Genomic DNA, 15,472 nt, shown 5'->3' with positions numbered 1-15,472 from the left:
AAAGGAGGAAAAAATGGGAGCAATACCTTCGGGGAAGGGTGGGGAACGTTTCCCCCACTCCCCCCCAAACACCGGATTTGGGGGGGATCTGGGAGGGGCGGCGGCCGGCGGCGACCCTGGACGCGCTCTGGTCAGGGTGGAGTGAGGGAAGGAAAGGGAGGGTGGGGGAGAAGAGGCCGGCGCGGGCCCAGGACATTGGCCTTGTCGCGTGCCAGTGCATGTGGCGCGACAGGGAGGGCCACGTCATCGCCGACGCGGCGCAGCGCTGGCTAGGGCCGCCAGCGTGGCCACCCTGTCGCGCCACATGCACCGGCGCGACAGAGGGGCAAGTGGCGCGACCAAACGGGCTACTCCCTGCAAATAAAACCCAATACGGGTTGAAATTAAAATAATATTAAAAAAGGTTAAAAATAAAAAAAATCCCAAAACGGGTTGTGTTGCTCTGCTTGGTTTGGGAGACGGATGGCAGCTCTGCATATATAAGGGAGCGTTGTTGTCATAGACATAACATCTTTTCCTTATCTTACTACGTCTTACTAATTGAGGCTCAAAAGCTTCCACATGAAGTCATATAGAATGTTAGGTGGACACTCTAAAAATAGAGAAATTCTATAAATTCTCACAAACATAAGAAATATTTATCCATTAATCCACAACTCTAATCATAATAGTTATTGGATATATTATTCTTTTTAATAAACTATCCAACTCTACCATTATAAAATAGACTAACCCCTAAACATGTATTTAAATTACCCACCTTCGCCATTATAATAAAAGCTAAACTAATCCCCTAATCTTAGTATAATTAAATTACCACCTATGCCATTATAAAAATAATGCAAATAACCATCTAAATTTGCATATAAATTATCAATATCATTATTAAAGGTTAAAGTAACCCTTAAATCTGGAACTAAATTATGTAATTATAATAAATATTAAAGTGCACTAATATAAAATTCTAAATTACTATTTCTATCATTATTTATGCTATTTTTATATAAAAATACTACCCACAATATGTATCACTATGTATTCATGTATGATGGAAGAGATAAGAATAGCAATTTACAAATAAATAGTTCAATTAAATATACATCAAATACACATGGAGGTGTGATGCAAAATAAAATCTGTTGCAAATAGATAATGATAAATATGTATTTTAGAGTATGGTTTAGAATCTTTAATAGATGAAAGAGAGTGCGAGATATAAAATTATAATTATTAGCAGCTATAATCTTTATTTTTATACTAATTCTAATTAGCCCGTGTAGGAGCACCAGTTCCAAGATTAGTTTAATTAAACCTCGGTACACTTCTAGTTTTAGCTTACGGATTCCGACTTATCTTCTCTACGCAGAAGAGCCTGAACAATTCCATAACAAAAGTTAAACGTGGCATAGTACGTCTGCGGCGCATCCACTCCCTAATTACGCTAGGCGCGTCTTCAAAATTGTTACCATGCGCGTCATCCCTGTCTCTGTGTGAGGAACCGACAAACCGTGGCGTAGCTGCACGGGCATGGTATCTGCGTCTGGCATCTTCTCATGGACACATCGCGGGATTCGCGGGGTCGCCACTCGCCCCTGCTGGAATTGAAGGGCCGAGCGCTGCCTTTCGTTCAAGTTGTGCAGGAGTGGGTGGGTGGGTGGGTGCTGGGTGGTGGCTCTCGTCATCCGCGAGGCTTTGTCTGGCAACTGCGGAGCACAATCCAAGATAGAATCAACTGCGAGGTATTGGGTTGATCCCCTTCCATGCTGAGGTTTTATCCGTTGTGTGATCGTATCATTTGGCATGAGTTGGATTGACGAGGTTTGTTTTCTGACCTGTGAGATAGCCATGTCTCTACTCTCTAGCTACTGGATGTCTACTCGACGACGTACTGCAGTAGCATGCATCTTCGTCTCTTCATGCACTAGAAATACAGCAATTTAAGATTCACATGTTTGAAAACTACAGGGCTAATTCAAAATTTTATTCGGTGCCATGATCTGAATACAAGATATGAAAGGCATAAGTGCATGTATATCTCTATTTTGATCAAATATGGCCACCTGTAGATCTGTACCATAGCAATCGAGCATGCCAATAATTTAGTAGTTAAGTACAGAAATATGGATACTTAATATTTCTGAATCTGATACAAGATATCATCACAATATGTTAAGCCTGTTAGGAGTGTTTTTTCCTTGACAACTTGGCTTGTCTTGAGCTGGGATAAGAAAGACGGGGTGTACGTGTGTGTGTGGAATGACGCCAGGAAGAAGAGAGGACCAATAGGAGAAGATAAAACACTGCAGATGAATTTTTGTGAATGTTCATTAGTGTGGCACCACGTGGCATGCCACGTCGGCGCTAGGAGCTCGTGTGTCATGTTTGGAACCTGGATGAACCTCTATACAGCTAAGGGACCTAAATATGTATTTTAAAAATTTAGAGACCTAACTGACACATCAATACAAGTTTGAGTACCTGGGGTGTATTTTTCTGTTCTCTAATCTAAGTTTGCATCTATTGGGAGAAAAAGAGAAGCAAGGTCGGCCCATCTTCAGCAAAAGGGCAAAATCATTCAGCTATTCTATACTGCTATCTATAACATCGCTCAAAACAAAATGGACTGTCAGCTTAGGTGTTGAGTATTGCTAAGGTAGAACCCTCAGTTTTATTGGTCATTGGTCTTCCATCCACCCGCGCCTGGAGCTAGCTCCCGCCGTGGGTCGGCCTCCTCCGCGCCCACCTCAAGCTGGGCACCCGCCTCCGCCCACGATTCAAGCTCCCGCCGCCAGCCAGCCACCTCCGCCCACGGTTTGAGCTCCCGCCGCCGGCCATCTGCCTCCGCTGGCGCTTGCAGCTCCCGCGCCCGCCGGCCACCTGCGGTCGAGCTCCCGCGTCGGCCGAATGCCTCAGCCCGGGCCTCGAGCTCCCATTGCCGGCCGATGCTGGCCTTCATTCACACCACAACATGCCCTTCGGAGGTCAAAAACGGTAAGCAAGGGGGCTATCCCTGTTTAGGAGGGTTTTGCCTGAAGCCGCTAAGGAGCCCTTCCAAACGGGCCTGACGAGTTGGAGACAACTTCAGCTAATTTTTTAAAGGAAGTTCAGTTTATTTGTGATGATGAAGCAAAGCAAGAAAAAAGTTCGGGAATGTCTTAGAATCCTTGTCATAGCCTCATGTGAGGCTCATCACGGCTCAACAAAGCGCGATAATAAAATACTATGCGTTTATTGCTGACAAACATAAAATGTGTTTTTTTTTACAGGAAGCCACATGCCATAGTTTGATCCAAGCCTTATTGTTCATCAGAAACCTTGGTGATCTTTGCCAAGCAATTGTCCACCGGCCTAGGGTGAGGGAGGTATCTTATCCGGCAGCTTGGAGTTGTCCTTGTGAGCCTGTGCGCAAGAAAGGAAAAAAAATGACACAGACAACTTCGATTGACATTTGGATATAACTTTCATTCGAACAAACTGACGATGATTTCTTGACCTTGCATAAGACTAGATGCAAAGCAAGCCTGGGAAATTACTACTATTAGTTTCTGTCTAGAGTCTAGACAACCTACTTGTAACCAAGAAGGAAATGGTGGAGGAAGATGGAGATCTCCAGCTTCGCAAGATCATTTCCAGGGCACTGTCTGGTTCCAAGTCCAAAGGGAAGAAACGTGCCAGATCTCGGCGAGTTACCCTAAAAATAGTTCAATAAAAGCTTCAAGTTCAGGTAGCTTGTTATCAATAACAAACAAGTTCAGCATTGCAGTTTGATGCTTCTAGGATTATTCAGAGCGGCAACCCTCTGTAAATTGAAATTATCTGTACCTCCCATCTTGATGGGTTAAACTTCTTGGGGTCAGGATAAACTTCAGGATCCATGTGCACACTTCTGTACCACAGTTGAACCTTCCAACCCTTGGGTATCAAGTAGCCTGTCGGCATGTGTAGCTAGTTGAGCTGCTGATTTTGTGATTCAGAAGTAATCAAAGAGGCAGAGAACGAGAGATTTCTGAATTAAGCGCACCGTTCACGAAGACATCTTTCTTCGCCTCACGGAATGAAACGAATGAGATGTTGACAAAGCGCAGCGTCTCATCAATAACCTTCAACATTTTTTGTGTGTCGATAAATGTCAGTGAGAGTTACTGCCTAGAGTGTAGGGAGCATTCTGCTGAGCTCAGGACTACTATACCTGGGAGAGGTACTCCATCTTCCTGAAGTCTCTCAGGCCAATCCCCTTCTGTGTTGGTGGAATGTTTCGAATAATCTCCTCTTGCTCCTCCTAAAATTGTACCGCACAACTATCAGTTCAAAAACTAAACAAAAAAATTGTTGCTTCCATGTATGGATGCATTTCTGTTTCGTTACAAAAAGCAGAAGTACTAATATGTATCTCCTTGTCAATTGATTGAGATTTAGTTTTCCATTAGTCACCCTTTCATAGTCATTGGATCTAAATCCAACCGTCCTGATTTACGTTCTCTCTATTATCTTTTTCTCTCCTGCATCCACTCGTTTTCCTCGCAAATCGTCTTCCTCGTGACTCCCCCGCCGCGTCCCGCTCGGCTCCGGCGGCCTCCGCCGCCTCCGCCGCCGCCCTCCTCCACGGCCCAACACTAACCCATTCGGCCAAGACGCCCCCGCCGCCTCCATCGCCCACCGGGGACCCTCCATCGCTCGGCTCCGGTGGCGCCATCGCCGCCTCCACTCGATCTGCTGCTGTCTCTCCCGCCTCCACTGCCTTCCGGCGAACCGCCGGAAGCTCCCTCTACAACATACAACCTGGCATCGAGGGTAGCCCCAAACCCCCAACTCTAACCTGAAATCTTCATCTTCATTCAATTTTTAGTATACATCTTGGTGTTTGATGGATAACGAAGATTTCAGTCGATTATTGACGAGGAGTAAATCTGAAAAGGGAACCACATTTTGCTTACCTTTGCCTTTGCAAATATCTCTGGGTTTTCCTGCAAAAACACCGTAGCCCACATGGAGATGTGTGCGGACGACTCATGCCCCGCGTTCAGGTACAAGATGAGGATGTCAATGATCTCCTCGTCGTCCAGCCTCCTCCCATGCTCGTCCTCGGCCTCGATCAGGCGATCCATCATGCCCATGTTCGATTTGGGGAGACCCTTCGTCGCCGCCACCCTCCTCTTGTTCAGGACACCCTGCAGCACAGATACTAGCTTCTTGCGAGCCTGAAATGTTGGGCGTGCTTCTGTTAGCTCGGCGTGTCAATGTCCATCGATGTTGCTTAAAGATCGGGCATTGGCGACCTTGAAAGCCTTGTGGAAGGTGAAGCCGGGAAGGTTAATGGCCATGGCTCTAATCCCATTGTTGAGGTCGGTATAGCTCCTCTCCAGCGCCTGCATGGTGGCGTAATCGGCCGCGGTCAGGAATATCTGCACGATGATCTTGAACGTTACCCGTTGCAGCTCCGTTAGGAACTCAATCTCGCCGGCCTCCGACCACCGGCGCAGCGCCTCCGCCACGGTGCTGTCGATGAAGCCCAGGTACGTGCTGAGCGCGTCGGAGCCGTTGATGGGCGCGGCAGTGAGCTTCCTCAGCCTCCGGTGCTCCTCGCGGGGTAAGGCGAAGAAGGACTTGCTGCCGATGAGCGCGACGGTGGCCTTGGGCCACCCTTGGGCGAAGCTGTCGTCGTCCATGAGCACCCGTTTGCAGGCGTCCGGGGTGGTGACCAGGATTGTCGGGCAGCTGAACATGAAGGCCCTGTACATGCCGATGCGCCCGAACCTGCAGCGTCGTGAGCGATGGTGTCCCGCCATCAGATAGGTCAGACACTCGCGGGTAATGCCACGTGCGTCGATGGACGGCCATGGTTCGTGCAGGAGAGGAGGGAGGAGACGGCCGGCAGCGCTCACCGTCGGATGAAGGAGCCGATGAAGGAGTCGGGGTCGCCGGACTTGAAGGCCCGGAGGAACGCCCACATGGCGCCGACGATGGGCCACCCCATGTCCCCCGGTGGCAGCCGGGCCCTCCTTCCGGCGCCGAGGGAGGCCTCCCTGGCCCACCCGTGGGCCCTCCGTACGATGGCGTCGATGGCCACGATCACCACGGCGGCAACCGCTGCCCACAAACCCGGGCCTGCCATGCCCTCGAGGCCGGAAGGCAGAAAAGCACAAGGACCACTGACGACGGTTACTGGTGTCCAAAACATGTGTTCCTAGTAGCTTGTGTCGAGAATTGGGACCTGGGAGACGGTGGCAGCCATTCATATATTTGGACTTGGGAGCGTTGCCACAGACTGAAGGACGCAGCGTCGTGATCAAGTGTTAGTCCTTAGTTTAATTTCCTTGTTTAACTTTGGTACACTTCAAGTTTTAGCTTACGCATTGAGACTTAATTATTATATTCAGGCAAGAGCGCCTAAGCAATTCGATAAAAGTTAAACGTGACACACATCTGATGCGCGTATGCTATGATCCTCTTCCTAGTTACTCGACTTGCGTCTCAAAACCCCAATTGTTATCAACTTATCATGCTCATCATCTCTGTCTGCGCAGTCAAGAACGAGCAAAGGGAGAACCGCCAAACCGTGGCGCAGCTGCACGGGCATGGTATCTGCGTTCAGCATCTTCTCGTGGACCTCGCGGGATCGCCACTGCTGGAGTTTTCAAGGACCAGACGCTGCCTTCCGTCCAAGTTTTGGAGGGCCCGGCGGCTATAGCTCACCCGCGTCATCGCCTCATCGGTGAGGGGGACACGGACAACGGGACAAGGACACTGGACAACAGGACAAGACACGCTGGCATGGAATCTACCGAGAGGCCTCCAACGAACAGTTGGTCTTCATTTTTTGAGTGCCTCACCTAGGTACAAATTGTAGTATCTGAACTCACTCCCTATCTAAACACCACACGCACTCCCTGACTAACTCGACACTACAACCCATACACACACGCACTTCCAGAGATGCAAGTTGAACTTTGAACTCTCCCTATCTAAACACCACACGCACTCCCTGACTAATTCGATATTACAACCCATACACACACGCAACCCATACACACACGCGCTTCCAGAGATGCAAGTTGAACTCTCCCTATCTAAACACCACACGCACTCCCTGACTAATTCGACATTACAACCCATACACACACGCCTTCCAGATATGCAAGTTGACGGGCACGTCATCTCATTATGATTCATAGGCGTATCTAAACACCACACGAGCTTGAGGCTCCCAAAGAAATTCTGGGGATTAAACCCCGGTGCAGCACCCAGGAACGTCACAGCCGGGGATCGAACCTGGGCGGGTGGGCTCCCAACCGGAGACTTCCACCACCGCGCTACGCGCGCGTCTGCGTTGGTCTTCATTTTCGTTCGTCCTAGATGCGCCAAGGTAGCTGTGTCGGACGATTGGTTGCGTTAACTTGGACGTGCCCCGGTGGTTGGAGCACACGTATGCAAGGAGAATATTAGCATGATTACATTTTGGGACTGCAGGAATTTGTGCCGCGTCTTTATAATTATTTCCTAGCGCACTAGCCATTTAATTTTTTTAAATTACATAGTACAACTCAAACACTCATAATGCACGCACACGCTTATCTCTATGAATGTATATACGTAAGTTCTAGTCCTATGCTAGCAAATTCTCAAGATTGATGAAATCACCACTGGCGCCTTCCTGTCAATAAGAAAGTCGTCTACCACTGAAAGCACAACGCCGTTACATTCTAAAATATTCGCTCTCATGGAGAGTCGAATCGCAGAATCTCTAAAGTGCTACTGAGGCTCTTGTAATCACTAGACTACACGTCTTTTCGCACTAGCCACTTGAGCTTGAACGTGATTGAATATGAGACTTTGTAACAACGAGCACCACGAGCAGCTCCTACTAGAGTAGGACTGTATATATCTTCCTAGTTACTTACTTTACTTTTTTTTAAGGAGAGTTACTTACTTTACTTTATCGGGTGGGTATGTACAGTATCTACATGACTACTTCAGTTCTCATGGCTGGATCTAGCGGTGGGGTAGACGAGGCTCGAGCCCCCTACTGTCTTCTAGGCAATGGAGCCTTTCTTAAGCCCCCCACAATTTTTGAAGAAGAAGGAAGAGAAAGGGAGAGAAAGAAAAAGTGAAGGAGAAAGAAGAAATTGGAGGAAGAATGAGCCCCTCCTTGACTCGTTGGCCGGCTCTGCTGCCATTGTCCCTTCTCAAATATATAACGTGGACAAATCAACCAATAGACGTCATATATGTTTAAGCGCGATGAAAGGAGTTTTTTTTTGGCAAAACTATGTTCACCTTTTTAAGAGTGTATGATATGATTGGTTACTTGGTTTATTTCTAGCATGGCTAGGATCTAGGAGCTATGTACGGTCAGCCTAAGCCAAGCTTACATAGTATTACGATTTGTTTGGTTGGCTGCTTATCTTGTCTTGACCCGCATAAGATTTTAATTGGATGGGTGTATTGCTCCCTGTTGTAGCTACTAGCTAGGATGGCGCCAAAACTTGGCCAGTCGGGGTGTTGTGCAGCCTGCACAATCAGAGACGAGCCTTATTTGTGTTTTCCATTATGCAAATTGTACAGAGCCATTTGCACAACCGGAGTCTGGCTAATGGGCCTATTAAAATTACCAAACATCCAAGTCTACATTATGCAGGTCTGGATAGTCTCTTATGCAGCTTGCTAATCACAACCTATATTTAAAAAAAGAAAAAGACAGTACATGGACAAGATGTGCAAAATTTAATTTCGCCAGGCGGGCCGGTTTGCATTTTTTTCTTTGGTCTGCTTCGTTATCAGGCCTTAGCTACTGGGCCATCGCTGCTTCGTTCTCAGGCCGAAATGATGCCGCACCTTCACAGACCAATTTTCAAGCCCATTCGGTTTCTATTTGCTGGGCTGACTTCCATTAATTTTTTTTCTTCATCTAATCAGTCGCCACACCAAGCATAGCATCTAGCTGCTACTGGGAAGAAGAATAGGCAAGGAAAGTCATTCGAACTTCATCAGAGGGTCTCGATTGGATAGACCGAAAAGATTAAACCTATAGCATCTTCCAGAAGAAAAGAACAACGCAGTCCTTATGTTGGAACTAGCTCATCAGAGACCGGTACAAGATGGAAAGATTGGGGAACAAGTTATTGGCCAAGTTCGTTGTTCTATCTAGGTTTTGCATTTGCTGGGAGGAAAGAGAAGCAAGGCCAGGCCAGGGCATCTTCAGCAAAGGGTCAAAATCACTCGACTAAAATTTGAATCGCTCAAGATCACTCGGTTCTTCTCTATTGTTATGCATAGCATCGACCAAAACAGCAGGAACTGTCTGCGTATAGTTGAGTATTTTGCTAGGGCAGAACCCTCGATTTTCTTGATCATTGGTGTCTTCCATCCAAAGGCTACACAAATTTTCTTCTTCCAGCCGTTCCATGTGCTCGTTACTTTGTCCCTGCTCGTGGTGCCTATACCCTACCACAGCGGTCAGCGTTCTGGCGGAATGTGTCGGGTCTCTCCAGGAAACCTCACCGCTCTCGTCGCACCACTCCCGCCACTATCTCCCACCGCCCTCATGGTCGCCGTCGTTGGCCCCACCCACAGGATGTCCTCCACGTGCAGTTCCGGTTGGCAGCGATCCGAGTTGCATTGGGAGGCATGCTGCGGAGCACCAACCATGGCTCCAAAACACCCGAGCTTCTTGTAGGTTCGACGAAACAGAAACATCAATTCAATTGTTTATACTGCTCCATCTATTTTAAATTATTAGTCGATTTGATTTTTCTAGATTCATAGCAGAAGTCATAGCAGAAGTCTATGTATTCAGCAAGGTCAAAATGAATAATTTTGGATGGAATAATTTTTACAGATGGCTCGCAATAATTTTCACATGTAGTTATATATACAGATGCCTCGTAATAATTTTTCACACACACTGCAATACTGCAATCCACGATCCGCCGCTCAGAAATCAGTAGCGGCTACTCGTCGTCCCAGTCCACGGACTCTAGCCGGCGCCGCTCATCGTCGTACCAGCACACGCAGCTGAGGCGGACGAGCACGTCGACGATCGCGGCATCCGCCTTTCTCCGGTCAGCGAAGTGCAGCGTCTGCACCATCAGCGCGCGCGGCTGCATGCTGAACCGCTGCCCCTGCTCCATGCTGCGCTCGTCGCTCCACCGCACGGTGTCGTGCGCCATCGGGCCCAGCCACCGCAGCACGGCCTCCGCTTCGCCCCTCGACGCCGCCGCGGCCTCCTCGTCCACCGCCCGCCCTCTCCAGCTCTCCCTCAGCTTCGCGTTCACGGCCTCGCGGATGCTGACGGGCAGCATCTTGTAAAGCCCGTCTCTCTTGGACAGGTCGATCATCCCTTCCTCGCCGTCACCTGCCGCCGGCCTCAGCGCCGCGAGCAGCGTCTCCACCGACAGGATCACGTTCGCGTACCGCAGCTCCATGCCCGAGCCGCCGACCGTGCTCGCTGATGGCTTGATCGATTCCAGTACGGACGTGGCGGCGTCTTTCTGGCCCAAGATGGGAGCCGAGTGCCGGAGCGCGGCGCCAGGCGCCGCCGACCGGTGCAACGGGCCGGACGAGCGGCCGAGCGGCCACGTGCGTCCCGCCGTCAAAGGCGGCAGACCTGGGACGAAAGCGCCAAAGGCAATGGAGATGCGCGCGAGCACGGCGAGGACTGACTTGGCCATGAGCTTCGCCGCCTTGCCGGCGTCGACGCTCCAGAGCGATCCCTTCATGAGCCGTCGCACCTTGTGCCGCTGCGCCCTGAGCGCGCGCATCAGCTTCTCGCCGGACTCGGCTGCCGGCTTCTGGCCCTGCGCCGGCTGCGCCGGGATGGGGCCGCTGTGCTGCCTCCAGTGCTCCATCCGCCGCTCCGACGCCTCCAGCTCCCTGAGCGCGTCCATTTCCTCGTACAGCTTCGCGGCCGCGGCGACGTGGCGCTCCATCTTCCGGAACAGCTTCCCGGCGGCCCTGGAGAAGCCGACCGCGGCGTCCAGCTGCGCGAGGCGGCCCCGCTTGGCCTCGGCGTAGAAGCGGTCGAAGTCCCGCAGGAGCGGGGCCGGGGCCTCCGAGCAGGCGCACCGCGCGCCGAGGCGCGCGACGGCGCCGGCGGCGCGGTCGAGGTCCGCCGCGAGCTCGCCGCACGCGAGGCGGAGCAGGAGGCTCTGGTCCGCGGACGTCAGGCGCGCGACGCCCTCGGCGCGCAGAGCGTCGGCGCGGAGCCTCCGGAGCTCCGCGTCGGACAGCGTCCGGTGGAGCGAGACGAGCCGCGACATGGTGGCCGCCGCCTCGAAGGCCAGGATGCCGAGCCCGTCGGCCCTGGCGCCGGCGCCGAGCCGCGACCGCAGGTCGGCGAGCCACGACCTGGCCGGCATGGCCGGAAACCAAACCGCTCGCCTGTAGTACGTTAGTAGAAATTAAATCCCAAGAAAGAAACAAGCAAGCAGCTCTGTATGCAGTTGACCTTAGCTGCAGCAGCAGCGGCGGCGACTGAATGGAGGTTTATAGTTGGAGAATGGCGAGAGATCATACGTATGAGATGAGGGAGTCAGGAATTCTCACGTGGACACAACGCGTTTAACAGCAAAGAGCAGCAGCAGAGCTAAGCAAGCGAGCAAGCTCCCACGCAGCAGGCGAAGAGCAGACGGGCAGTCGGCCGCCCGAGCGCGCGACACGGCCGGCAGCGGCAGCCGCAGCCCGGGTCAAGAAGCAAATCCCAGGCGGCCATGTGCGCGCCGGCAGCGGCCCGCTGGCCGGTTCTTCGAGTTCGACCGCATGCAGATGCAGGCGAGGCGCGGTGCAGCACAGCTCCCCCCTACCACTCAGCAAGTCTTTCTTCCGGGTTACTATAAAGAAAGAAGCGACGGGGCCGGCCCCGCCGGAGACTGACTGGGATCCGCCGCGCAAGTCTTCGGCGACGGCGACGCTTCGCTCCCCCCGTCTCGAGTCTTTTCCTCGTCTCGCCGGAACATGTCCGATCCGATCCACGTCCACGACCACGACGCGTCCCTGGCGCTGGCACTGGAGCAGCATGTGGAGGGGCGCATGGCGCGTCCCGACATGTCGCCTTGGTCACGAGTGATGGCCGTCGTTTTCTCCCCCCTGCCTTAAGTGCGCTTTGGAAAAAAGAGGCGCACCGTGCAGGGAGCGCTGCACGGATTCTACCCACTGGAATCGGGGGAGACCTTTTCGTGCACTTCCATCTGCAGTGCACGTCAATAATCGTGCGCCGCAGCGGGTGCGTTGCGTCGCCCTTGTTGGTGCCGATGGACGGACGGGATCGAGCCAGCCAAAAGAGAGGCGCGCCACCAACAGGCGTCCCGTGGAAGTGGAAACCACCCGGGGTCCGGGCGCGTCGTCACTTGGGAAAAAGAAGGGCCAGGGGCTGCCCGCCCTTTTGAATTTTGACCACACCACCACGTACGTAACGTAGCGTACCTTTGTCCCCATCCCGGCCACGGGGCAGCATGGTCGTGTCCCGTGCTTGCTTTTTGCTCGCCCAAAGTCACGGTCAATGTGTTGTGCGTCGTCCTTGGGTACGAGATGTTCAACCCAGGAGTTTCATGAGATTTTCGCGCCGTTCAAGCCAGACAAAAAAAATGTTGCAGCGATTTAATATTGTCGTGGTGCTGCAAACCACAGTCGGGTGGAGGAAGGCACCCGCCTAAGTCCAGAGGGTGTGTACTCAGGGGTTAGCTAGTCCTAGTTCGATCTCGCTCAAGAACACGATGAACACAGCGGGATTAGAGTGGTTCGGGCCGCCGGAGCGTAATACCCTACGTCCACTGTGTGTTGTATTGCCTTGCATCGAGAGAGTTCGCGAGGGCTTGTGTGTGTCTGGAGAGCCTCCCTCTGTACAGCGAGCCCCTTTTATATCTCAAAGGGGGCGCGTACATGGCCGTTGGGACCCCGACAGGTGGGCCCAACGATGCAGTACAAGTTAACGTACTGTTCATAATCATGGCGTCGCAGGCGAAGGAGATCCCTCTTCTGGATTCCATTGCCGGCTCCCGGAATCCTTCGTCCGGCGTGTCCAGGCGCTGTCTTGTCGGAGCGGCGGCAGGCATAGCTAGCGGCGTTGTCTGCCACGTAGCTGAACGGGCCGCGTAGCTTGCGGCGTAGGAGGCATGATGGAAAAGTGCCGTGCCGTCGTATCCAATTAATGCGGCAGACGGGCTCTGCGCGGGTGCGGCACAAGCGGCTACACTGTGTACCTTGGTAATACGCGGTGCACAGTGAGGCCTGACAAAGGCTGTCCCGCGTGCTGTGGCGACAGAGCACGCCTCAACCATCTGTCTTCCAGCGGAAGACTTGCGCACGAGTCCGCGCCCGTGCCTCCGGGCCACGTGGCGGCTCCGGACCTCCACGCGGGAAGGGAGGTCCGGATGGAGGCAGGAGGTCCCGGACCTCTATGGGGGGTCCGAGGCCTCGGCTGTCAGCTCGGAGTTTCCTTTTCTTAGGGACATGTGGCTTCTCCGGACCCATACCCCGGCGGAGGACGGGTCCGGGGCCATTGGCTTGGTGAGAAAAGAGCCTGACCCGTGGGGCCTGGCTAATCCGTCCTTTGTGCGCAGTTACGAATAACTACGCGGGTCCTATCTTCCCGCAGTAAGAGTGAGTATCTCTGTTACAGGTACCGACAAATATTGAATATCTCGATTCCCGTAGAGACGTGGAAAAATGTTTGCGACCAAAACAATCTCACATAAGAGAAGATGCAGATTTTTTTACACTATTTTGGAGAGTTTCTATGCATCATGGAGGGACCATATTATTATGTATCACGAATCCTTGTCATGGATGCATTAGGCCCGATAAGATACAAAGAAACACCGATTGCTGAATCCTAAATTTATGGGCCAGGGCGAGCAGGATGTTGCATTGGGCCTTTACGGCAAGAAGTACCAGATTGATTTAGCAGAAACCATTCCATTTCCACTCAAAAAAAAAAGAAACCATTCCAATTCTAAAAAAAACAGAAACCATTCCACAAAGTGAAAAGAATCAAACTTATCGTCTATCGATGTTTGAATCATAAATAAATAAGCATGGCTTCTTTGAAAATCTGCATAACGTTGTTATGCAAGAAGGTAAGCACTCAAATGGACATGAGAAGGTTCTGTTGAGAAACATTGTACAGATTCTGCTTCGATAACCTGATAATTGCATTATTTTCTGCAAGCCTCAGCAATGATGTGCAGTTGCATTATATTTCTGATGTATTAGAAATTTACGAGTGCACTCTCTTTCTGTGCAACGGTAATGTGTTCCAGAGTTTCAGTGATACTCAGCTTTGTATCTCATTATTTGCAGAAATTGAACTCTGAATATGAACGCACCAACAAGCAGGATTATTAGAAATAGGAGGCCTGCAAATCTGAGTAGAGTGCCCAACAGCTTATGCAAATCATCATGGATAGGTAAAAAAAGAGAAAAGATCCTAAAACTCGTTTCCAACAGCCTATGCAAAGTCATGGCGTCGCTATCTCCTCCGTCCCGGCTTTCCCGGTAGGCATCTTTGCTTATGCCTGCCGTTCGCCATCATCCTCCTGTTCACGCGTGGCCCACCCTTTCCCGCACGCCTGTCGTCCTCCCGGAGCTAGACCCGCGGCGGCGGAGGTCGCGCCCGGCGGCGGCCGCCGGCTGCTGAGCTCGCTGCGGGAGCTCGGACCCGGACCGGCGGCGGAGCTCGGACCTGCCGGTGGGGAAGCTCGCACCCGCCGGCGGCGTCGCGCCCGCGGCGGGAGCTCGGAACCGGACCGGCGGAGCACGACGCGGGCTGCAGCATTTGCGGGATCTCGACGAGAGGGTGGGTACGGGAGGGGACGGGAGGGAGGTGATTTGAAGAGCTAGTTTAGATAAACTGTTGGTTTTCCTACTCTTTGAGAAGCTATTTATTTTTTTACATAGTTTTTTACCTTTTCATTTAGCTAGATTTTTTACCTAAGCCAGACATGCTATTGCCCGGCTCCATATGTGTAGGTGTCCAAATGACGATGTTATACATATGTAAAAAGGTATACAGATGGAAGTTTTTTTTGGAGAATAACAGATGGAATATTGATGCTTGAAAATAATCGTTTTTTTTCAGAAGAGACTCTTTCTAGTGAAAATAGCAGAATGCGAGATTGGGGGATAATCCAAAGTAATAGATTGGTCAAGAAAATTTCAAATTCAAAATGTAACCTTGAACCTCTGTCAAATGCGGCCCCTATAAACATGTCCATATAAACCAATAGCAAATTAAAGATGATATCAACTGATATTTACGTGTACTTTCATTTTATCACGTGCAACAAGCGGCGGGTGAACAAAACACTTAGAGAGTAAATTGCATTCTAGGTCTCCAAACTTGTCCCGAGATTTCGCTTGGGTCCCTAAACTCTCAAATCGTGCATCTGGATCCCTAAACTCTATTGAGCACTTTTTTTTTGTTAACATTGTTATTGTTAAGTGCTTATAGAATTCTCCTTTTTTTCGCGACCGTGTTTGA

The 15,472-nt window shown here is 51.1% G+C and overlaps 2 protein-coding genes and 1 long non-coding RNA gene across 4 annotated transcripts; 1 reads left to right on the top strand and 2 right to left on the bottom strand.

Annotated features, from left to right (window-relative positions):
• The first annotated feature begins 1,658 nt into the window (after positions 1–1,658).
• On the top strand, positions 1,659–3,961 carry LOC120652868. Its single transcript, XR_005666666.1, has 2 exons — positions 1,659–1,739; positions 3,267–3,961. It is a non-coding gene; the product is annotated as an uncharacterized LOC120652868 (long non-coding RNA).
• LOC120652866 (ent-kaurenoic acid oxidase-like) lies at positions 3,144–6,188 on the bottom strand. Its single transcript, XM_039930800.1, has 8 exons — positions 5,883–6,188; positions 5,277–5,754; positions 4,935–5,198; positions 4,190–4,279; positions 4,022–4,100; positions 3,823–3,929; positions 3,570–3,691; positions 3,144–3,399 (listed from the first exon to the last, which is right to left on the bottom strand). Exons 1-8 carry the CDS (start codon positions 6,176–6,178, stop codon positions 3,297–3,299), a joined length of 1,539 nt encoding a protein of 512 aa, XP_039786734.1. The 5' UTR covers positions 6,179–6,188; the 3' UTR covers positions 3,144–3,296.
• A 3,598-nt stretch (positions 6,189–9,786) lies between these two features.
• On the bottom strand, positions 9,787–11,876 carry LOC120652865. 2 transcript variants are annotated; one of them, XM_039930798.1, is made up of 2 exons: positions 11,444–11,876; positions 9,787–11,376 (listed from the first exon to the last, which is right to left on the bottom strand). In XM_039930798.1, exon 2 carries the CDS (start codon positions 11,352–11,354, stop codon positions 9,948–9,950), a length of 1,407 nt encoding a protein of 468 aa, XP_039786732.1. In that variant the 5' UTR covers positions 11,355–11,376; positions 11,444–11,876; the 3' UTR covers positions 9,787–9,947. The 2 variants fall into 2 exon arrangements, with proteins under 2 accessions (XP_039786732.1, XP_039786733.1); XM_039930799.1 differs by having other exon boundaries at positions 11,542–11,870.
• Positions 11,877–15,472: the final 3,596 nt, after the last annotated feature.

This window comes from Panicum virgatum, chromosome 9K (assembly GCF_016808335.1).
Source record: "Panicum virgatum strain AP13 chromosome 9K, P.virgatum_v5, whole genome shotgun sequence".
Taxonomy (NCBI): domain Eukaryota; kingdom Viridiplantae; phylum Streptophyta; class Magnoliopsida; order Poales; family Poaceae; genus Panicum; species Panicum virgatum.
Note: the sequence above shows the minus strand (reverse complement) of the source record. Positions and strands in the feature narration are given on the sequence as shown.

What these genes read in the sequence shown, in the direction of transcription:
- LOC120652866 (XM_039930800.1), bottom strand. Translation starts at nt 6,178, where the DNA reads ATGTTTTGGACACCAGTAACCGTCGTCAGTGGTCCTTGTGCTTTTCTG. An exon ending in AGATATTTGCAAAGGCAAAG is followed by an intron (nt 4,280 to 4,934) that starts GTAAGCAAAATG and finishes GTACAATTTTAG; the next exon opens with GAGGAGCAAGAGGAGATTAT. An exon ending in TTAACCCATCAAGATGGGAG is followed by an intron (nt 3,692 to 3,822) that starts GTACAGATAATT and finishes AACTATTTTTAG; the next exon opens with GGTAACTCGCCGAGATCTGG.
- LOC120652865 (XM_039930798.1), bottom strand. Translation starts at nt 11,354, where the DNA reads ATGCCGGCCAGGTCGTGGCTCGCCGACCTGCGGTCGCGGCTCGGCGCC.